Source organism: Beta vulgaris, chromosome 5 (assembly GCF_026745355.1).
Source record: "Beta vulgaris subsp. vulgaris cultivar EL10 chromosome 5, EL10.2, whole genome shotgun sequence".
Taxonomy (NCBI): Eukaryota; Viridiplantae; Streptophyta; class Magnoliopsida; order Caryophyllales; family Amaranthaceae; genus Beta; species Beta vulgaris.
In genome coordinates, this window is record NC_079206.1 from 41,566,346 (window position 1) to 41,591,337 (window position 24,992).

At 36.7% G+C, this 24,992-nt stretch overlaps 1 protein-coding gene and 1 non-coding gene across 2 annotated transcripts; both read left to right on the forward strand.

Annotated features, from left to right (window-relative positions):
• Nucleotides 1-14,190: 14,190 nt before the first annotated feature.
• On the forward strand, nucleotides 14,191-14,297 carry LOC125498065 (small nucleolar RNA R71). Its single transcript, XR_007274830.1, has one exon. It is a non-coding gene; the product is annotated as a small nucleolar RNA R71 (small nucleolar RNA).
• Nucleotides 14,298-16,464: 2,167 nt separating this feature from the next.
• LOC104908262 (T-complex protein 1 subunit delta) lies at nucleotides 16,465-18,420 on the forward strand. Its single transcript, XM_010697354.4, has one exon. It carries the CDS (start codon nucleotides 16,633-16,635, stop codon nucleotides 18,235-18,237), a length of 1,605 nt encoding a protein of 534 aa, XP_010695656.1. The 5' UTR covers nucleotides 16,465-16,632; the 3' UTR covers nucleotides 18,238-18,420.
• The last annotated feature ends 6,572 nt before the right edge of the window (nucleotides 18,421-24,992 follow it).

Here is a 24,992-nt window from a genome sequence, read left to right on the forward strand (position 1 = left end):
ACTAGAATCTTGCAGATTTTACCATGGATATGGCTTTTGGTTACTAAGACTTAGATCTTACTTTGGGCATCGAAATGGGATGGATGCATATGTGACTCCCTGATATTGGCGCCTTCCATATATTCCTTGATAAGTGCGTCTTTGCATGAAAGGATTGAGATAGGGTTTGCTTCTGAGTTGTTCCTGAAAACTTGTGTAACCATATTGCCCAAAGGATTGCTATGAACTCTCTTGCTCTTTCTAATTTTACGCCATCCTCTTTCCAGAAGAACTTCAGAAAATTTTGAATCCAGTCTTTTATAGGCGTTGGGGGGTTAGAGCAAACCCTGATTCCAAGAGAGGAGCTAGCCCAAACACGCGCTGAGACGGGGAAATCCCGGAACAGATGCGTCTCATTTTCCAAATGCATCTTGCACATGTAACAATGTGGTTGAACTGCTATATTCCGTCTGATCAGATTGGAATTGGTGGCTAAAACTTGATTGAGAAGTCGCCAGGTGAAAATTTTCCATTTTGGGTAAATGTCAGAGGACCAGAGTTTATGCCAGAATTGTTGAATGTTCTGAGATGTGTCTAGCTTACCTTGTTGAGCAAGTATATGGGCATAGACTTCTTTAACCCGTAGAGTACTAGACTTTGACTCGCTCCACATGTAGCTGTCTTGAGCTTCCTCATTAGGAATATGGGTTGAAAGAATTCGGATAGTTGTATCCTTGGTGAAGATCCTCCATATGACAGAAGGGTTCCAGTCTTTTTAACTTGGGTTCATCAATTGGTGGACCTTGGTGACTCCTAGTTCCTCCATATTGAAACCTTGTTTTAGTTCCACTGGGCCACCTCTTAACCATTTGTCTGCTTGGATGTGAGTTTGGGTTCCATTTCCGATTCGCTTATTGAAACCATTTGTACACTCCTGGATTGAATTACAAAGGCCTCGAAACCCCCAAGAGACTCGACCAAGTTTGATTTTGTTCATAACAATGTTGACGGGAGAATCCTTATACTTGGATCGAAATACCTGCGATATCAATGTTTGGTTGGAAGTGAGAATCCTTAGGGTTCTCATGCTTTTCCAAAATATAGGTCTAGTTTCCCTGGAGCCTGCCCATAGGAATCGAGCGAAAATTGAGTTTATCTTATCTGATATACCCTTCGGAATGAGGAAAACACTTAGGGTATGGAGACTTAGCATTGTTAGAATGCTATTTATAAGAAGAAGTCTTCCTGCATGAGAGAGAGAGAGAGAGAGAGAGGTTATGCCAGCTTGAAACTCGTTTTTCGACTTTTTCTATTAAGGGACGAAATTTTCGAGAGCTTCTGCCATCAACTTCAATGTTGCAGCCCAAGTATTTTCTCGATGTATCTGCAGATGGGGTGCCAACAATACTTCTCATAAATCGCTTGAATTGACAAGGCGTATTGGGGCTGAACAATACGTGGGATCTGTTGTAATTTACTACTTCTCTTGACAATCTGCTAAAGCGAGCCAATATGTTCTTCATTTCTTCACACGCTCTTGGAGTAGCCTTAAAAAAGATCAAGGAATCATCTGCAAAAAATAGATGGGATATAGCTGGCACGATCTGGAAAGCTGGATGCCTTGGAAATTCCCTCTATTTGTTCCCTCTGTTAACATTCTTGACAAAATATCCATTACTAGGATAAACAAATAGGATGATAGGGGGTATCCCTGTCTGAGACCGCAGGACGGGTGGAATCTCCTTGTAGGTTCCCCGTTTATGAGAATGGAGTAAGAGACAGTGGTGACGCATTGCATGATCCATTGCCGACAAATGGCAAGTATTCCCATCTGGTTTAGAATCCATTCTAAAAAGTTCCAGTCGACCTTGTTATATGCTTTGAACATATCTATCTGGAGTGCTGCAAAATGATGCTTACCTTTTGTTCACTGTTTGATTAGATTGACCATATCATGTGCTATTAGACAATTATCAGCCATCAGTCACCCCGGGACGAAAGCATTCTGGAAAGGGGTGACGATGCTATTTAAAATTGGCTTAAGTCTGTTGGTGATGACTTTTGAGATGATCTTGTAGATCACATTACATAAACTTATTGGCCTGAATTGACTTGCTTCCTCAGGTCGTTCAGTTTTGGGAATAAGGCATATATGGGAGTAATTCCATTCCTTAAGTATATAGCCTGTAGAGAAGAAGTGTGTAATCGCTCGGCAGATATCTTTTCCTACAATGGTCCAATGCTTCTGGTAAAATATTGAAGGTATTCCATCTGGGCTAGGCGCCTTGGACTTCCCATTTGACAAAACAGCATATTTTATTTCCTCTTCCAGCACTGGTTTTGTTAGATCTGTTTGTTGCTCATGAGAGATTTGGGGCACTAGATTCTGAATTGTAGCAAGCTCTGTCTAGTAATCATTGCTGTGTTGATTTTCGTGATAGATATCAGTGAAATGAGTTAACAAAACCTGATGGATATCTTGTTTCTTAGAAACCCAATCTCCGGATGGTGTTTTGAGCAAAAGAATCTCATTGCGCTGCCTACGCGTTTTTGCTTTACGAAAGGACCACCTAGTGTTAGTATCTTCCCATGCCTTCCATTTACTTTTAGCTCGTTATTGCCAGTACTTCAATTGAATTTGCAACTTAGTCAAGCACTCTACTTTTGTTGTTTCATCAAGGTGCCCGAAATTGTTATGAGAGAGGCTGGTTTGGATGTTGCTGCACTTATTTAAATGCTCTTCCCATTTTATGTTGTGCTGATCTTTAAAATTTCTGCTCCATCTAAACATATTATACCTGACTTGACGACATTTTTGAGCTACTTTGTACATTGGAGATCCAGCCACAGTGTGATTCCAATGGGTAGATATGATGGAGGTGATTTCTTGAAACTCAAGGCACCAAGCCTCCATTTTAATTGGAGACTTTTTCTTGTATGTAATCGGCGAGGTGAGAAGAAGAATTGGGCTATGATCAGAGACGAGAATAGGCATGTTTAGGACTGTTGCTCCCTCGTACTTATGAAGCCAATTTTCTGTTACATATGCTCTATCTAATCTTTCATAGATCCTGTCTACTAAAGATCGATTATTGCACCATGTAAAATTTTGTCCATGAAAGTTGAGTTCTGCTAATCCCAATTGGCTTCTCCATAAGGAGAACTGCTCTTTCCCTGGTATGTGATCTGATCCCCCCATTTTTTTGATTGAGAAACTCTACTTGATTGAAATCTCCCATAATTACAATATCCAATGAGTTTTGTTCTAAGTAGTGAGTTAACCTCGTCCACACCTCATTTCGAGATTCTATATACGGTGATCCATACAACAAAATAAGGTTCCAATTATATACACAACCATTAACTACATCTTTGATGATACAAGCAAAATGACTTGTAGAGCTACTAATTAGTTCTAGGTTAACATCGTTACTCCAAAATAAAGCTAGACCGCCTGCATTATTTATAGAGGTTATGGTGGCAACATTAGGGTAACCTTGATACAGTGCTAATTGGTTAATACTAACATCTTGGACCTTAGTTTCTGAGAGAAATAGGATGCTGGGCAGAAATTTGCGAACTACCCACCCTAAAAACGGAATCGTAGGGGAGTCCGTTGTGTTTAATCCCCTACAATTCCAGGCTATAATCTTCATGAATCTGCTGGAGACTGTTTTGGCCCAGTGTCCAAGCTGTCAGTGCCGAAAAAAGCCATATACTTGAATTTTTTAAACTTTTGCATGATTTCTTATCGTTTTTCTGTAACCCATTTGTGCATGTCAAGGGTGATTTCACTCACAAAAGCATCAAGGAGGGGTTCGAAATCTTCAAATTTCCGTTTTTTCTCACAAAGGAGCGCCTGTACCACTATGCGCTTTGGTCTTGGTGGTCGGCCCGCAGGCCTTGTTGGGGGCCCATAAGACTCTTATCAATAGAACTCTTGTTACCCAATAGGCTCAAATCTAAGTGTTGTGGGCTCTTACCTTTTCGGCTGGGAACAACAGTTAAAACGTTTGAAGGAGTCACAGCCTGCACATCAATGGGCTTGGCGGTAAGTTTCAGTTCTGAATGAATAATTTTTTGGGCTTCCGCCTTGTATTCTTCTGTATTTGGCTGATTAGAATGTACATTACCGAGGGCCTCCATCTCCTCCATAATCTTCCCCTTCTTAGCGACGGTTTCTGAAACAATATCTCCGAGATCGTCGAACTTCTGTTTTCCGATAGCTCCGATCTCAGGCGCTGAAGTAGACGTGATGGTGTTGATCGGCGGTGTCCAGGCCGGAAAAATTCTCAGATCAGCAAATTTAGTCGTCGAGATGCCAACAAAAACAGAGTGGTAGGAGCTTGAAGAGCCCATTTGGAGGGAAGAGTGAGAACATGGGTTTTGGAGAGGTGTTTGGGGAGAAAGGGTAAAAGCTTCAAATGGAAGAAAGTTTTGAAGTTCATTCCATATTGATTGATCATAAATAGGAATTGTGTCTGTGTGCGGGGTCCATCCAAAGGCATTATCCTCTGAGTTAAAGTAGGAAGAGAGACTTCCTGGGCTAACTAGGTTATCCTAAGAATTACGCAACTCGGTATGTTCCACGTTGTCATAGTAACCCAAAGGTAAATAGTTATTGTTGTAGTTCTCTATATCAGTAGGTGCTAACTGAGGGTTGTTTGTGGCGAAATCTTGTGGGTCTAGAGGGGATAGTGGTACTTGTGGGGGTTGAGTGATTGAGTTGGATGAGTGAGGTGAAGATGGGTTTGATGCCATATCTATATAATACTATAAAGCAATAAGGATTTGCGTATGTGTCAAGAGCAAATTGAATTGCTGATGTGTCAATCCTTCGTAATATCTTTTACAATTTTTTGCCACGTGTATTTGTCTCTAAATATTTCTGTTATACATTGCTTTTTTTTAGGCATATAATTGGAAAGCTATTTAAGAAATATCTCTGTTATGGTATGTAAATCAACTAAATTTTAGGAATCGATTGCTATTAATTAGTAATTACTTATGCATCATAAAACTGCCAAAAAAAATATATTTCCTAAATCTGATATTTTAGGCACTAATTAAAAAAATCATATCCCCTAAATACGTATTTTAGAAACTAAATAAAAATTCATATCCCATAAATTCGGTATTTTACTTACTAATCATATATTTTGGCACTAATTAGACATAAATTAATATTAAGAAGCTGATATTTTAGGTACTACTTAAGGTATTACAACTATATATTTAAATGAACATGTTGTACTCTCTTCTTAAATCCAAAAACAAAAGCCTTAACAGATTATAATATTAAACTTAAAGTTTACCAAGGAACGTATTAATCATACAATAAGTTGTATTATAGGTTTTTTTTTTTAAAAAGTTCAAATTATAGATCATTGACCACATATCCATACCATCAAGTCATATTACAAAGAGTACGATGTATCCCATAAAACGATGATAATTATTAGTGAGTTACAATGTGATTAGCAATACAAAACACGATCCACGATAAAATCAATAATAATTGATATTAGCACCTCATGTATAACACAAAAAATAAACATCTTATGTATTAACACTTAGCTTGCATAAAAGAATAAACATCTTATGTACTAACACTTAGCTTGCAAAAAGAATAAACATCTTATGTACTAATACTTGCACAAAAGTCTAAACATCTATGTACTACACCTTATTAAACTATCAACTAAAAAATGATTAGCCAATATACAAATAGATAAGGAAATTAAAGATAACAAAGTCTCAACAAAAGTTTCCTTTTACTTGGCTCATGAGGTTTGTAAAACTTAAAGGAGGGTAGCCTAATTGTAACAACAAGCATAGATGTCTTAAAGTTTAGTATAATAACAATGGGATCCCTTTCGTTGTACAAAATATCACATTGTAATATTTAAAATCCGCTATGAATATGATATCTTAACTGATAAATGTATGGCATCTTTATGTAAGGTTAAAAATTTAAATTACATATAGAACTTGTGAAATTTATTGTCCATAATTTTAGTGTAGTTGTATCTTTGTGAAGTTTATAAGTCATATAGTATATTTGTTCAGTTTATTCACAACAACCGAATCACAATAAAAAAAAAATATTACCATACATATGAAATTTAAGAACTCATAATTTCTAGGTGTTCATCTCAAAGAAAAGATAAAATGTCATATAATATATTTCACATATAAATTGATTTTTATTTCTATATATTACCGTTCATTTGGAACAAGTATTATTGACCTGGGTCAGTGAGCTAATCACAAACTCACAATAAAAATGAAAAAAAGGTGAATTGTGCATGTAACAAATAATTGACAATACAATTTATTCTATATTTTACTTTCCAAAATAAATAAAAAATGGGTCAAATAGTATGAAACTTACAAGCTTTAAATTCTAAGAGAGGTGCATAGAATCTTACTTCTATCTAGAAGCCGAATATATAATCTTAACAAAATCAAAGTTTGCTAATAAAGTTCCAAACTGAAACAAACCCTTACTTAGAACTCTCAGTCTTCACCGCCATAAAAATTCTGTCTTTTTCCATCTCAATTTGAACATCTAGAAAGTGAATCATCATCTTCATATAAAAAACTTATGTAATAAACTGAATCTCAACATCCAACGTCAATGGATAAAAACACAATCAAATTCATTTTTTCTCCATTTTTGAAAATATCAAGTGTGTTTGATAAGTATTTGGTCAAACTTTTTGGATAACTTTTTTCGAATAAATCTGGTATTGAACGGGAACTTTTTTCTTTAATAACATAAGATTCAATTGATCGAATGTAGCAATTTTTCGTATAAATCTCCATTTTATTTAAATATGACATTGCCCAAATTCAGGAGAAAGGTTCAATTAAATACTCCCTCCGTCCCAAAATATAGTTCCCATTTCCCTTTTTTCACGGTAATTAATGCAGGTTGGGATAGTAAAATTTTTTTGTTTATTTAAATAAATGTTGTATGGGAAAAGATGATTTTAGGAGAGAGAATGGAGATAATTGGTGAAGGAGCATTAATTGTAACATTTTGGTTGAATAAACAAAGGAAAAAACAAAATTCAAGAAGCAAATAAATGATGGGACACGATTTTTCTAGACAAATTACGGAAAAATGTGGAACTAAATATGAAAATGGGAACTATATTTTGGGACACCCAAAATGGAAATGGGAACTATATTTTGGGACGGAGGGATTATAACAATTCTAGCTATGTTTTAAATCTCCATTTTTGGTTTGTAATTTGCATGGGTTCAATTAGTCATATCAAGAGTTACCAGTATTTGTGATAAAGATCACGAGATCTCAAGACAACAAAAGAGTGGGGGTGAGAGGGATTGTGGAAAGTAGGGACGGCTGAAAGTGGGAAAAGAAGTGGTTGCATGATTGAATCCCAATAATGGAGCGAATTGTGATTTTATTTGATCCTCAATATGAAGCAATGGGTAGAGCAGAGACTTTTTCAGTCAACGTCGCACGATAATATTAACTACATCAGTCATTGAACGCACGGGTTATAAGTCATTTTAAAAATATTCCTAATATGATTATAAAAAGTTTAAATCACGATCTAATATTTATCCCATGATTTTGGGAGAAATTAAACATCATTAAATCATAAAATTTATAAATAAAAAAAATTCCGTGCATTTTGCACGGGTCAAAACCTAATTTACTTTAGCTGAAGCACGTGAAGAGGAATGAGTTGTCAATTGTTTAAGAGGTGGAGGGGTTAAGCATTTATTTTGTGAATGGTTTCTTGTTGAAAGGGGATTAGTTTCATTTTGTGTGGAAAAAGTTTGGAGAAGTGGATTGTTTGGATGATCTAGGTCAAAGGGTGAATTTAATATGGGAGGGGAGTTTTGTTTCAAAAAAATGCCACCTGTGATTTTACTATGCGCCGCCTGCAGAACATTTAATGAAGTTGTATGGGCTGCTTCATCATTACTAGGAAAACGCCAGATAGTTTTTACCTTGCTTATTTTGAAAGATTTTTGTTTTATTGAAAGGTCGATAGTACCCTTAAGACAAGTATTGGATTTGATTTTGGTCTGCAGAATATTCCCCCCACCCGATTTCCTCGTTGACTTGGCTCACCTTGCTCAAAGTTTTTGCTGCTGGGCCCAAATGATTTGGGTCGTTTGGCTGGACCATTTTGGGAGCTATCAGTGCTATTGCCACGGTTCGACGGCGAATTGGTGCTTGACGATGCATTTCTCATTTCTGCATCACTTATGTTGTTATCGTCATCTCCTTCATCGTTATCGTCCGAGCTACTACTTGATGAGCTATACTCCGGGGGTCTTCGTGGTTCATTGAGATTTACTAGGGTGGTTAGGAACTCAGAAGTGTGGGGGAAACCAATTATTTTATTTGTATACAGTGATGCATTAGGATTACCGAACATGATCGGCGCCTCTGGTTTGCACGCTTCGGCAATCACTTTCTCTATTCCAGATTTCACTTTGGACCATGATTGATAGCATGCAGAGCTTTTATGCCCAATTCTCCCACATCACTTACAGAATACATAGACTCCTTCATATCAAAAATCGATCCACAATGATTGTCCCTCTTGGGCTTCTATGTAAATTCCCGGGACGAGAGGCAATTTAGTTTTGATCCAAACTAATGCTCGAAAGTGCTTTTTTAGAGTGGGGCGTTCGGATGCAATGTCGAAATGGAGGACTTTCCCTATTCGGGAGAATATTGCGTTGGCTAGGGATTTTGAATTGAAAAGTAATGGAAGACCTTCCACTTTGATCCACAATGCTGATTCAGAGAAGTTAAAAGATTTGAACGAGTCTAGAGGTCTCCAGGGTTTTAGTATTAAGAGAGCGCCACGAAAATTCATGGTATCATATAACCCGAGAATATCCGACTTATCTTCAAGTTCACTGCAATGGAAAAAGAAAATCTTCTCTTCTTTTGTGATAGTGATATGCCCTCTAGTATTCCAGGTATCCACCCATTCTTGAATTTGACGGACCAAAAACTCCCGATTGTCTATGAAATTGCCCACCAAAACCAGTAAGATTGATTGATCTCTCGCTGACTCGATTTAACATTACTATGCACACACATTAACCTAAGTGAGCTTTTGTGCCTATAAACTGACGTATCTGTGTCAGTTGTGTTCTTTCATGTGTGATTAGTTCCTCGTTGTTACATTGATCTTGACTTTGACTTGGTACTCCTTGATATTTGATAGTGCATACATTTTGATACGATTGAGGCGTTTCATTTGATGATCTTAGCTCTAGAGTTATTCTTGTTTTCATATTATCCTTCTTTTAGCCCCGCTGAGCCTTTTCTGACTTTGTTCGATTGTTACCTACATTAAAAGCCTTGACCTCATTTGATTCTTGTCCCAAGCCTAGCTTGGGGGAGCGAATATTAGTTTTATTTTGGTTTGTATTGAATTGAAATGCTCTATTTGTGGTTAGAAGGATGGAAAGGTATGTTTGATGAGCTTTGAAATTGAAATGAAAGTTTGAAAAAAAGAAAGAAAAAAAAAGTGAAAAATGAAATGAAAAAAGGTGAAAAAAAAGTTATGAATAAAGTGAAATAAAAAGGGTTATGATTGAATTTCTTAAGTGAAAAGGGTGGTTGATTAGATTTGGAGATTGTTGGTTGTTGCACAGAGTTGTTATGACCTTTCATGGTCATGTTTTCAGTTATATGATGCTCTCCCTAGTTGGTTTTCTATCACAATTCCTAAATTATTTTCCATACCTTTAACCTCAGCCCCATTACAACCCCTAAAAGTCCTCTTGATCATTGTGTATTGTATTGTTGAGTATTAAGTGAGTCAAAAAGTCAAATTTAAAGAGTATTTCCTTAATCTGAGTCGACTTGTTTAGGTTGAGAGTCATTGTTTAACCCTTAAACACATGAGAGATTTGAGTGCACATAACTATAGCGAGGTCTGTCAGGTTTTGTTAAATCCAGCTTGGGGGAGATCGTCTGTGGTATGATTGGAGAGTCGATTGCGATACATGACATGCTATGCGGCTTTGTTCGAGCTTGTTTCGATGCTTGTCTTATGTAGTGATTATATCTCTTGTGTTTTCAATTGGTTCATTTGTTCTTTGGTGGTCTAATCAATATGATGATTCTAATAGAATATGGCTTTAATAACTTGTATTGTTCCTACCGAAATGTTATTCATAACTTTCTATTATGATATTTTAAAATCAATTATCTTTTCATGATGTACAATTGTCATGAAATGAAACCATGCATTCATTCATAATACAAACTGCACAATCCATGTTTTAAGAAAAATATAACAAAACTTTTTTAAACGATTCAAAGGAAATATAAGGTATACTTTTATAGTATAAACTATTGTGTATCATCTCCCGTCGTTTTATAGTTTTATTGTTTCACTTTAGAAAAATCTTTATATTTGAAAATAATTACACGAAAAACAGAAGAAATCAAAATTTTCAAAAACTTGCAAAATTTCATACTTTCAATTGTGTATTAAAAATGAACATTAATAATATGTTGATAGCTTGATATGAACGGAAAAATGATTTTATACAACCAATTTCAATAACATTCCCTCAACGAAAAGATCATTGCCCAATAACAAATTATATTGCACATATAAAAAAATTCTTACGAATCATGGTTGTACTTTTCATTAAGGAGTAAGTAAGTAGCATATATTTAGGCATAGAACATAAAATTTAAAACCAACGTTAACCTGTTAATTAGTTATGTATACATCAAAAAATTAAAACCACATAAATGTGTTTAAAAATTGTATTTGTTTTTATGTAACCTCAATATAAACTTATACAATAAGACAACAGACTTTATATTCAATTCTTTATTTCAGTACTTTATAGTTGTTATATTTTATAGCAAACTTATACAATTGTTTACGTTCAGATTATTCAGGGACTTAAATGAGATTATTTCTTCCTCTCCCTTATATTGAGGTGCCATATTTTAAAATTCTTTTAGAACAATCATCCATTACTAACAACCATTCTTCTTCGGTTCTTCCTCTCTAATTTCCCATCAAAAACCTCCAAAAATTAAGTAAAGAAAAAACGCTTACTCAATATAAGGGAGATATTGAGAGATGCTTACCTGCCATTGTCAAGAATCCTTATATTGAGTAAGCTCTAACTTTGCTGCTAAAATTGGACCTGTTGCGTGGAAAGTTGCATCAAAGAAGATTGAGAGATGCTTACCTGCCATTGTCAAGTTTGGCCCAAGATGTAGTAATCAGGTAATTTTTTTCCTTTTTCCATCAACACCGGTGTATGGGTTTGAGATTCTTGCTCCCAGTAATTAGAGTGGAGAGAGAGTTGTCTCTCCTCGTTACGGAGCGATTGAGTTGAAGCCATATGTAACTGTATTCTTAGATCGAGTAGTTGTTCGTGTACAGATTTGTGTATGAAAATTCATAGGTTAGTAAGTGAAGAGGAGTCAGTCTCATGTAACATTAATTGGAAGCTGTGATGTAGCCTAGAATTTGTTTATGTCAAGATAATATAAATGTTATACATAAAAAACATTGTTGTTATAATTGAAAAATAACACGGAAGAGATTAGCCTTGATGTGTCTTTCAATCCATTCGTGTACTGGCTCTTGATTTAGACAAGTGAACGGTGCAAAAAGTGAACAGCAGGAACCCAAATATGATTTGAGAGGTCATTGATATCCCCTGAGAAAACCCTAGTGACATGTTCATTTTAAAACCAGCATGCCACCAAAGAATCTATACCGCTTCTCGTAGTAAATGTTCAGCACATTTAAGAAACCAGAGCAGTATTGTGCTCTACCTTTGCTTGGTGAATATGAGCTTGCCATGTTGGATTTAAGATTTTGCTTTATATAATAATATATAAATATAGATATAGATATTTTCAGATTAAGCATTTCCTCCAGAAAATGCATACATTTTTGCCAACTGAACAAAATTCGACTTATCACTAAATTTTTCTCTACTGTCTCTTATCACTAAGAGCTTTTAACAAAATCATATAAAGTGTTATTATATTCTCTCATGTAATTACTATCATTTTATGAGAATTGGTTCCTTTAGATTGCTTGGAAACTCTACTAATACAGTTTGACAAATCAAAGCTATTATTGTTTAAATACAAAGGCTAATAATATAAGGAAAAAACTAATAAACCTAGAATAATGCCAGTGCAATTATTGTTAGTAGGCCCTAGCGGCGCTGAGGCGCAGATGGGCTTGCGATCTTTGGCGACGCCATGATGAAGAAGAAAAGATCTCCCTACTTTATAATATCCAAAGCATACGTATAACTCAATGAATAATTTTGGAGTAGGGCACGTTTTGGAGTAATGGTGAGCTATGACATGGTCTATATTTATACTTGTAATATTGTATATTTAATTGATTTTTTTTCCTAATTCCAAAAATATATATGATTGACTTGATTGACATTTTGGATCCCTTACCCCTAAGATACGGTTGTAATATCAATCAATTAAATAAAAATTGCCAATGATTTAGTAGTGATTTAAATTCATAAAGATTTGAGGATACTAATTGCCTAATTAAAGTCATAAATCACCTAAAATTATGGTTGATTGACAATTAGCATAAATATTGATTGATTGATATCTTAATTTTATTATCATGTTAATAATTTTTTATTAATTTCGGATACTAATTAAATTAAGTGATTGATTGACAATTACCATTAACGGAGGCAATAATTAAGATTGGTTGATAATTTAAATTACTTGCCATGTTTAGTTGTTGAGTAAAATTTTCGAACATACCAATATGACAACTAAAAATTTCGGCCAAAAACATATCAGTTTAAGATTTTAATTACGTAATTGTAACCATAATTAACGTTAATCACATTAATATACTTATAATTGTTTCCTTTATCGATTACGTATCAATTTGATTATGAATCTTACTGATTTCCTAATTTAGTTCAATATCAAATCAATTATATGCGTGATTAAGGGAAGGGATTATTCTTTGATTGCCTTGCCACGTGGATACTCTAAATGAGCTTCGAAAAATACTGATCAATGGAGCATGCCACGTCATGCCACGTGGGCTTGAAAGCTCTAACTTTGCAACACGTGGCCTGAAGGATTATTCTTTATATATATATATATATATATATAGATTACTTTCCTAGTCATATTAGGTGAATATTATTTAGATAGGTTTTCATTCTTTTTTCTCTCTCCTCCTTTCTCACGTTATTTTTTTAGGTTTTAGTTTTCTCTTCTCTTTTTCTCTCTAGTTTTTAGTGTAAACCCTAGTTTTTATTCTTCTTCATTAATTCATGAATTTTATTAGTTTCTTTTGTTGATTTCTTTAATTATGTTTTCTTTTATAGTTTTAGATTTCATTATTTATTTCATGATAGAGTAGTCTTATTTCTAGGGTTTGGGAATCCATGTTTATATGATATGATTATTGATTGATATTTATTTGTGGTTTGATTAGTTATTGATTTCTCTAATTGATTAGTGTTTTATTGTTAATCTTGCAATCTGATCAATTGTTTGATTAAATATTGTTAATATCGAGTCATAGATCGATAGATAGTACTCTTTAGAGGCCTACATGCAAATAGCTAATCTGATTATGTTGAGCGACCGTACTAGCATATGTTGATTTGAGAGCGTTACTGCCTGACCAAGGAATAACCCGTGCTCTAGATATCTTATTGATTGAACTATTGATGATATTTTGATAGATTATAGTTATAAACATGGTGAACCATTACCCTAGATCCTTTTTAGTTTGATTTTCGTAGTTTGATTGGTTTTGAACTTTAATTCAAATAATATCTGTGATCTTGTTTAGTTTCTCTATACCCTATAAACTAGATAAAACGACCATCTCTATGTGGATTCGACCCTACTTACCCTACTACATTGTTAGAAGGTTTTGCAGGAATTATTTTTGACGGGTGTACGACAACCTATCAAACCTAAAGCAGCAACATTCGCGGGAGAGGTGAGTGGCATATTGTCGAGCTTATTATTAATAGCATTCATCTGTGCAGTTGCCATATTGAGAGTTATGAATAACCATTTCCTCGATTAAGTCATGTGCAGCATCAATTTCTAACTTCATGAATCTCCCGTTTGCTGCAGAGTCAAGAATAAGCCTTGAGTTGTTCCCCAAACCATTGTAAAATCCCTAAACTAGGAACCATTTTTGTAGACCATGATGGGGACATTCTCTCTGGAGGTCCTTGAATCTTTCCCAAGCCTCATGTAAAGATTCGTCGTTACCTTGGGTGAAATTTGTGATATGACTACGCAACCTAGCAGTCTTCTCCGGAGGGTAGTACTTCCTGTAGAAAGCTAAGGCCAAGGTAATCCAATCTGTGATCCCAAGAGTGGTGCAATTAATCCCATTGTACCACATCTTTGCCTTCTCCCAAAGAGAAAATGGAAAAAGAATCTCCCGAATTTGATCTAGTGTTACTCCCTGCTGCTTAATAGTAGAACAATATTGACATAAATCCTAATAATGTAGATTAGGGTCTTCATTAGGTCCACCAACAAATTGTTTCCTTTCGATCATACTCAGCAATGCAGGTTTGATCTCAAAATTGACAGCTTCAATTTCGGGCATTTGATTGCTCTTGGGAAGTTCAGCCAATGAGAGCTGGGAAAATTCAGTAAGTCTTCGAGCCATTTCTGATTCTCTTGGAATAGTAGGAACAGAACGTCTAGAATCAGAATCCAAGGGTTTATCTCGCCATGAATTATCTTGCAATTGTCTGAAGAAGTTCTTCTGTCTATGAAAGGATCTTTCAATTTCAGGATCAAATGGAAGACCACCCGAACTTAAGACGAACTAACGGACAAACAATTAAGAAATTGTGTCCCAAAGAACAAGTGTTCTTTGAGACGAGAATATATAATCTAGACTCTAAAACAATTGAAGAAAATGGAACAAAACTGTTATTCCCCGGCAACGACGCCAAATTTTGATAGGCTTTAGTCGTATCACCTAATCAAAAGTAATCCTAAAATCCTCTAACAAATAGTAGTCAGGGAAGTAGGGTCGAATCCACAAAGAAAACAATATTCCTTTCCTGATTGTGAACCGAATCTAGATTATAGGGAACGAGTGTTGTCGGTGATTATGCTAAACTAAACTTATAACTATAGCAAGAATATCAATAATAAAGAGCGTAGGGTATTGGTTCACCAATGAACAACATTCCAGGATGAAACACAACAATCAGTAATTAATAATGCAGTTAAACAAGTTGGTTTGTTCTCTCGAATCGAAATCAACCATAGAATGATATTAGGAGGCTCTCACAATTTATTAATACCAAATCTACCTATTAAAACTAGCCTTAATATTAAGTTTATACCTCTCGGCGCATAACCTAATATTGCAACACTATAACAATAAAATCTGGCCAAATTAGATTTAATAATGCAGTTAAACAAGTTGGTTTGTTCTCTCGAATCGAAATCAACCATAGAATGATATTAAGAGGCTCTCACAATTTATTAATACCAAATCTACCTATTAAAACTAGCCTTAATATTAAGTTTATACCTCTCGGCGCATAACCTAATATTGCAACACTATAACAATAAAATCTGGCCAAATTAGATTGAATAGAGATAATACATTCAATATATAGGAATCAACAAACATCATCAAGTATCAATACTTTATAATAAGAGAAGAGAATGAATACTAGTTGAAATCTTAAGAATAATGATAAAGAAAAATACAGATTTTAGATTAGAGGCTAAACTTGGTCCATTAGAATACCGATTCCACCAAGAACAAACATGAACCCAGAAGATAATCCTTCAATGATGTATTAACCCGAGCGAAAAATGTCGATTTTGGGTGGACTCGATGCTGGGTGGGTCGACGATCATGGCGGACGGAAGGGATAATGATGGAAGTCTGAGTTTGGTGGGTTTGGGTTTGCGCTTGTCGATCATCGACTTCGATCTCCTCCCTCGCACCACCACAAACCATGGATAATGATGGAAGTTTGAGGCGGAGGAAGAAAAATCGGATGATTCGGAGAATGTGAAGGATTGGATCGAAGGAATTGAAGGGACCTGAAGAAGAATTGGGGGTTGATGAGTTAGGGTTTCTGATTTGATCGCCATTGTATTTGTTGGTGCATCACTACAGTGTCTGGTGTATTTTTTTTTTTTTGACAGGATTAGTGTAGTGTTGCCAAAAGTAACGCGTGGTAAAGTAAGGACATACAAGTAATTCTGAAGAGTTAGGGAGGGCAAAAGCGTCAAAGCACTACTAGGAATAGTAGCCAAACTTATAACTTTTTAATGGATATAGAATATAAATACATAAATTTTATATGAAAAATTTTATATGCTTTTGCACTTATTGCGTATAATAGCCATGGTTAAAACTTGAACCCGTTAATTGTACCTGTTCGTAATTTGAATCATAGAAATTTGGAGATTTAAGGAGAGAAAGCGCGAGTACCTTTGCCAATTTCCAAAAAGAAACCCATAGAACTAGTAGTATCTAGTGTCTATCTGGAACTCCCCCTTTCAGTATCTCACTCTCATTTCTTTCACATTTCTTGATTTCTAGGGTTTTATTCTCCTGCAAGTAACACAACAACCTCAGTCTCCCCGCAAGAATGGCGGCACCATCAGTCCTCCCCGCACGCTCCAACACCAAAACTGAAACCTTCGTAGACAACAAACGCACAGAAGACATCCGTCAACAAAATATCGCCGCCGCTCAATCCGTAGCTGACGCAGTCCGCACTTCCCTGGGTCCAAAAGGCATGGACAAAATGATCCAAACAGCATCAGGTGAAGTTATCATCACCAACGATGGCGCAACAATCCTTAACAAAATGGACGTCCTTCAACCAGCCGCCAAGTTCCTGGTACAACTCTCTAAATCTCAAGATACTGTCGCTGGTGACGGAACAACCACTGTCGTTGTCCTGGCTGGCGCCCTTTTAAAGCAATGCTCTTTATTACTCTCTCATGGTATTCACCCCACTGTTATCTCCGACTCCCTTCATAAAATATCTACCCACGCTGTTGATGTGCTTACTTCCATGGCTGTTCCTTTGGAGCTTTCTGATCGAGATTCGCTTGTTAAGTCGGCCTCCACCTCGCTTAATAGTAAGGTTGTTAGTCAGTATTCTTCTCTTTTAGCTCCTCTTGCTGTTGATGCTGTTTTATCTGTTGTTGATCCTGGGAAGCCTGATATGGTTGATTTGAGGGATATTAAGATTGTTAAGAAGCTTGGTGGGACGGTTGATGATACTGAGATGGTTAAGGGCTTGGTTTTTGATAAGAAGGTTTCGCGCTCCGGTGGAGGGCCTACTAGGATGGAGAATGCTAAGATTGCTGTCATTCAGTTTCAGATTTCCCCTCCTAAGACGGATATTGAGCAGAGTATTGTCGTTTCTGATTATACGCAGATGGATCGGATTTTGAAGGAGGAGAGGAATTATATTTTGGGGATGATTAAGAAGATTAAGGCCACTGGCTGTAATGTGCTTTTGATTCAGAAGAGTATTTTGAGGGATGCTGTCACCGATTTGTCATTGCATTACTTGGCTAAGGCCAAGATTTTGGTTATTAAGGATGTTGAGAGGGATGATATTGAGTTTATTACTAAGACTTTGAACTGTTTGCCTATTGCCAATATAGAGCATTTTAGGGCGGAGAAGCTGGGTTATGCTGAGATGGTTGAGGAGGTCTCTGTTGGGGATTCAAAGATTGTGAAGATCACTGGGATTAAGGATATGGGGAGGACTACAACTGTTCTGGTTCGAGGATCGAATCTGTTGGTGCTAGATGAGGCTGAGAGGAGTTTGCATGATGCTTTGTGTGTTGTCAGATGTTTGGTTAGCAAGAGGTTTTTGATTGCAGGTGGTGGGGCGCCGGAGATTGAACTCTCCAGACAGCTGGGGGCATGGGCCAAATCTCTGCAAGGAATGGAAGGCTATTGTGTTAAGCATTTTGCTGAATCTCTGGAGGTTATCCCTTACACCTTGGCTGAAAATGCGGGTTTGAACCCCATTGCTATTGTTACTGAGTTGAGAAATAAGCATGCCCAAGGAGAGATAAATGCTGGGATCAATGTGAGGAAGGGGCAGATCACTAATATCTTGGAGGAGAATGTGGTTCAGCCTTTGCTTGTCAGTACAAGTGCGATTTCCTTGGCAACAGAGTGTGTTAGGATGATTTTGAAGATTGATGACATAGTGACAGTGCGATAGACTTAATTACATGGTATGATTTTGCTGGAAAAAAATGCTGAATTGTTTTTTATTTTCTCTTTTAGGATATCAATCTGGCGATGTTGCCTACTTGAGTAGCTATGGTTTAGTGGGCAATTTTTGAGTGCTGTTATCTGTGTTGACATTTTGTTTTTACTTTGATGTGCTATGTTTTTTGTTGAAGATCTTATTCAGTAGTTAAGTACTCTCTATTGTGGATTTGTAATGGTGGTGAAGTCAAATTTATTAATAGTGATGCTTAGAAACGAGGAGAAATTACTCAATTAGTAGTTCTAAGAAGCTGAAAAAAATCCCCTGCCCCTTCTTTTTTTCATCTCTTTGCTTTCTCCCTCCAGTTCGCCTGCTTCCGTGAACAGTTAGGGCTTCCTTGATCAAAGTCGGAGATTTTGAGAGGCAAATGGGTAGGAGCTAATGTGCGGGCAGTAAATCTTGAGTTATGAGGAGTGTAAGCAAAATTTGACATGCATTTGGGTGGAAGAGGGTGTAGCAGACCAGACAACCCTTAGCCAACATTCTTGCTGCTTATTTGGCAGTCATCACCTGTCGTTGGCATTCTCCGGTGAGCTATTTGGTACATATTTACCAAGTTACTGCTGCAAAATTCATTTTCTTTGGTGATCAAAGAAATCAAATTGAGAGCCCATGTTCTATTTTGGATGTTCTTGAATTGTTGATGTTGTGAATCCTAACTCAAACTTTTATGCCCAATTACAGCTCTTTTATATGCTTAGAAAGTTTTTGCATAATATATTTCTGGAATGGTGAGGGTAAGACAAAGCCCTCTCTTTGTCAGATGTGTAGCTCAATGGCTAAGCTCCATTATCGTGTTTGTTTCTCATTTTTTATGGGACTTAAGGCAAGTGCAAATAAAATGATAAACAAGTATTGTTGGGAGAAAAAAAACTCATTTTAGGAGAGAATGGATAGTAATTGGTGAAAGATGATTAAATGTATGACTAATTTTGGGTTCTTTTATTACAGTTCAATAATGTACTTTTCATGTGTTTTAGCAAGTTAATGCTGTCTTCTTTGCCTTTGTCCTGATAGATGATCCAGGGGATCCAATATATGTTATTTCTTCGCGTTGGGTATCTATATTCAGTGATCTCTTTCAATAGTACTACTGAAAGTGACAGTATATATTCAAAAAAACTCTACTTATTAGAAATTAGTATACGAATTTGTCCATCAATGAGTATACACTAATACAAGCCCTATATGGAAGCATACTTATAATTTTTTTATAAAGGCATAATACAATCTATCTATTCCGTTCGAGCTGATAAATATTCTCTACAGTCAAGTCATTAAGCCTTTTGCTTCCTAACACTAATGGGTTGGGTGTATAATGACATAATGGTTATGTGGGATTGTTCCACTTTGGATTCTTTTATCCTAGAAGAATGCCTTTCGGTTGGATAGACTGTTGGATTTTTTTTCATATTTTCTTTAAGCTTTTCAGTTTATGTTTATAGTGTCTGCTGGCTGTTTGCAAGTGCTTGAATTCTGAGATACTATTGTGGCTGTAAATTTTGAGTGAGTGGTGCTCACATTTGGAGCTTGTGCAAGGTTCTTTTTTAGTATAAAATTGCCTGCAACTGGCAGTAATATTTACAGTTGATTGTTGGAAGTGATGAGTGATTGTGTTTCATAAGGTATTTGAGGGTGGTTTGTCTTTTGGGGTAGAGTTTGTGTTGCTTACAGCTTCATTAAAAGGATCTTGGAATTTTGTGTTGTTTGGGGCTTCATTTGTAAGAATTTGGACTGTATTAGGGTGGAATAGGCCATTTATGAGTTACGGGAATATCTGATGAAGTTGCCCTGGATCAGTTCAGAGTATTCAGGATAATATCTGTGCTTGCATCTTAGAGGTTGAAATGTCTGGAGAGATTTATAGTTGATTAACATTCTAAAGAAGTTTGACACACTTTTGTTCAGTAAGGATGTAGACTGAGGCTTTCCTCTATTTTAGTTACATTTCAGTGTACGCCATCCGCAACTGGGGATTTTTCGAGTATATTGTCGTGAAAAATGATCGTCACTCAAGCTTGCGGAGGTCTACAGGGAATGCTTGTCCGTAGTGCTGGTCTATACGTCATAGCAAAAGGAGGGAAGTTGCTATGCTTCTTGCATGAAAGAAGGATGTTATTGTTCGTATCTTTAGAGAAATTAAAAAGCTGTATTTTGAAGAATGATTTTAGCACATTGCTCTAGTTAGACACTTTCATGAAAGTAATGGTCTCTGAAACCATTTTCACCCCTATAAGGTATAAAAAAAATGGGTGTTTAATGAGCAGTAGTTTGATGAGATATTTTGTTTGGCATGTGATAGATACCTAATGCTTACCATCTTAGTGTGCACAATGGTTACTGCACTGGGTCTTTCGGACCCTGTCCATTAGTAAGGCATTATATCATCTTACTTAACCGAAGCCAAGTGCTGAGCACAACACCCATGTGCCCATCTCAGCCAACTCGCTTAGGATGCAATCTGCTGAGCACAATAGCTTGTAGTATAGGCTAAATTAGCTTTAGTTGCTTATGTGGCAATGTTATGAATGATGCCGTTAGAGATGTAAAATCTTTCTCATCTTTCACAGGTATCTTGGTCGTGTGTTACTCTTGTGATAATATATCAGGGAGCCTCTGCATAAGCAGTGTTTATGCCTTGCACTATAGATCTTTAATCGTCATGCTTTATTTGTCCTTGACTGACTCTTGTCGAGCATACCTGAAAAGCAGCTATAGTTCATGCTTGCTAAAGAGGATAAAGATGTATGTACTCAGAAGATTGAAATTTTGCAGCTGCAAAAAGGCTGTCCTGATTGCTTTTACAACTCGTTTGGACAAAGCTTTAAATCTGAGGGAGTATGGGATTGTGTGATTGTGTGGGATGGAGGGACTGGGTATTATCTACTTTCCTCTTTTGCAGCAGTTTTTGAAATAAGTGTATTAAAGTTTTGCCGTCTACAGCCTTGTAAACACCCACTCAAAGAACAAGGAAAGTGACTGCTGAAGAACAGAGATATTTAGCTGTTTTTATGTGTGTGAATCTCCGAGACATATGATTTTGCATTTGCTTGGGCAGATCTTCATGCTGTTGGAATTATCGTGATTCTCCACAGTTTTATATGCCTAGCAGTTAAGTAGGAAAATGGCAGTAGTCAGAATCCTGCCCTCATCCCCTCCTTCCGTTCCAAAATGGCTGGGTTCATAACCTAGATGGTGAAAAATGGATTTGTTATGTTAAGAGGCTGGCAGGTCTTCTGTTTGTCATTGTTTTTAGTTGAACTTTTTGGAGTATGCTTTTAGCTATCTTTTTTTCCATAGAAGCGTGGAGTGAAAAAAAAGGAGTGTTTGAGGGCTTATAGCTTTTCTTGGTTACTTTTTCTTTGACATATATGTTCAAATTAAATTGCTTTGTTATCATTTGTCCATTTGATGGCTAGGGCGTATGGTGTATTGCTTCTGTTTGTTATTGTTTATAGTTGCACTTATTGGAGTGTGCTTTTAGCTATCTTTGTTCCATAAAAGTGCATAGTGAGGAGTGTTTGGCAGCTTATAGCCTTTCTTGGTTACTTTTTCTTTCTTTGAAATATGTTGAAATTAATTTGCTTTGATCTCGTCTATGATGATTCGGTGGGTATGGGCTAAGGTATGCTGTAATTGTGCTGTTAGGGGAGACGCTTGTGCCTTATAAGGACATGCATGCTTGGCCCAGGAATTTGATTGTTGCTAATTCTTGTACATTCCCCACTCAGTTCTTTTGGCGAGACGTATTTTGTCAACTATGCGTGCTTACTATCTTATATCTTATGAATCATAAAAGCTTGGTGGATGATGTGTCATGGGATTTTGAAGAATATAAGCTTGCTGCTATCTTAAGTTCTTATTGCACTTTCTGTCGCCGAGGGTATGTTCAGTAATGAATTTGTAATATGTAAAGAAAAACTGTCAATCTCCCTAGGCATAGAATTATTGCATCACCGTCTCACCGAGCATGCTTTTTTTTCTTGACAAAGTTTAATATCACTTAACACCTATGAAGCAAGGGTCTCTCCGACCTAATGTTTCGAGTTTCTGACACTAGAAGTGACATGATATGCATGCGATATGCGTTGGAAACGACATGATATGCGTGTGATATGCGTTGGAAACGTTTTGAAAAATTGCCCAAAATGAGGAGACAATTCTTTATTTGGGAAGTTTGTGGGAAATGGCAAAAGAGAAAAAGGAAAATACAAATAAAAGAACATGTGAGTTTATTATATACTCTTGCAAACCCAATTGTCCATCTTTCTCTTCCCAAGAACCTAGTCGCCTATCTCTTCACAACCGTTTCACTAAATGTTGATATGTATTGATATGTTTTTGGCTAAATGCTATATATGATTGCTTATCTAATTATCGTAAAAATCAAGTTTCTATAGAGCATTAATTTATCATATACTATGTGGTTAATTTGTTTAATTGTTATATAATATTTTTATGCAAGTTTTTTGTTCGATGTTTCTTAGATGGTTTTTTTTGTGGAATTAGAAAAAGGTGTTTTCGTTTTTCGAGTCGTGTCAATATCTGTTTTTCGTTTCTGTCTCTTTGCACACCTCTGAAGTGGGAAATTAAGAAGACATGAAGAAGGGGGTTTTGAAAGTGGACAAGATTATCACAGATGTGGTGATGTTGTTATATTAGAAATCTACCTGTTGTCATTAGCGATAATCTCTTATAGACAAAGTTCAAATCTTTTGGGCGAAATATACTTCTACCTCAAAATTGGATCACGTCGCATGAAACGAGCATTAATTTTTTCAAAAAGTTACTTTGATCAATTTCCCTTGAAGTAGGCCTCAATTTAAAGTAGATATTTTTAATCTTTGTATATTTGGTTTCTAAATGATGTGTTTTCAACTATAAACGACATATTCTGTAACTAGTGAGCTCTTGTCAGCATATTTTTTTTGGTAGTCGAAATTCCAATACTAACCAAAGCAAAGGTATTACAAATTCCATTACAACTCAAAGTTTTTTTTTTTGAATTGGTAAGATAAATTGTCTTACCAGACCGGAACCTCGCACAAGGTTAACTTGGTCTAGGTTAGCGGGCTAAACACTTTGAAAGTAGGGGATGATAGGGGAAATCCTTACCCTCAAAGCGTCCTTAGTGGAAATTGAACCCTCGACTTCGAAGGGAAGGTACAATTCCAATTCATTGCAACTCAATATACAGCTACATCAATATCCACTTTTTTCTAGCAGAAGGATAGATTAGTAATAGTAAGGTAAAATATAGAGCTTTCACTTTCTTGCTTTAGCACATACGGAAAGCTTTTTCTACTTCACTTCTACCTACTTTTTGAATCCTTATAGAGTATATTTCCTAATGTAAATTAAAACATCTTTAATAATAGTCCGTGTTGAAGATAATGCATGTGTGGTTCCCGCACACCTTTATTCCACTGGTTTGAGTCCAACCAAATATCAAAAATTATCAAAGTTTTTGATTTGCAGATGGTTGATTCCTCTAATACCTTATAGGAGAGTGTAGTGTCACGACTCGTCGCGAAAATTCCCCACAGCATCGCTGGACAGCAGCAATGGGCTGGCTGCTGCTCGATGACCCAACAATGGCCTTAATGCCTTTCTGACGGTGGATTTTTTGATTTAAGTCCTAGAATCAGGTGATGGTGCATGGGCATATTTCAAGGTGCATGGGCATATTTCGGGGTGCATGGGAAGCTTATAGAAAAGCCTTGTATGCTCCTCTTTGTATATAATATTTGTAGAGTGTGTAAAATCTTCTAGGGAGACTGGTGTAGAATGCTCCAATTGAAGAGGTTTTGGAACACTCTATAATTAGCGTAAGCTAGTATGAAGGCCTATAAATAGGTATCCCCATTCATTTGTACATCCATCCAAGAAAGCTCTCCACATGTATTCTCTAGCCATCAAAACAAAGCATTCTTTCAAAGCATTCATCTTCTGTTCTAGTTAGCAATTTTCATAGCCACATAGCCTAGACAGCATATCAGGTGCCTTGACTAGTTGTCCAACGGGAGTGTGACGCTAGTAGGCAACGTGCAATGATGAAGAAATCTGTCCGCACGTGACACGTGGTTTCAGAGCAACAACGATCACTAGGGGCGTGAAGTTGCTGACAGTGGTGTGCTATTCGTGGTGCATACGAAGTTCAGTGCGGGATGTTACGATGTCAACACAACATCAAAAGGAAAGTGTTGCAGGATCCAAGGTCATCGATGAGACCCAACGAAAGAAGAAGCAAACAACCTCGGAGCTCGATGATCGTCTTGCTAAGGTCGAGCTTGCGATGGGCGACCTTGTCAACAACGCCGGGGTTGTCGAACAAGACATCGAGGAGCTCAGATCCTCTTCGAAAACACTTGGACAAAACATCAAGGGGATCAATAGCCGCGTCCAAGTGCTGGAGGTTGGGACGTCAGTAGCCGCAACAGAAGCCAAGGAGGCTGTCCAACAACTCGTAAATGAGGTCGCTGACTCGATCCGGGCAGAGTTGACGCTAGTGAAGGAGAGCCTTATGGTGGAGCTCCAAGCACTAAAGGAGCAACTCGAATTTGTCAAGGGTCACATGATTCTTTGCAAGGCGGCATTGGCTGGGGGTGCCACTATCCTAGAGGGTCCGAAGCTGAAAGTTCCGGAGCCGTCAAAATACCATGGGAAGCGAGATGCGAGGGAACTCGACAACTTGCTATGGAGCG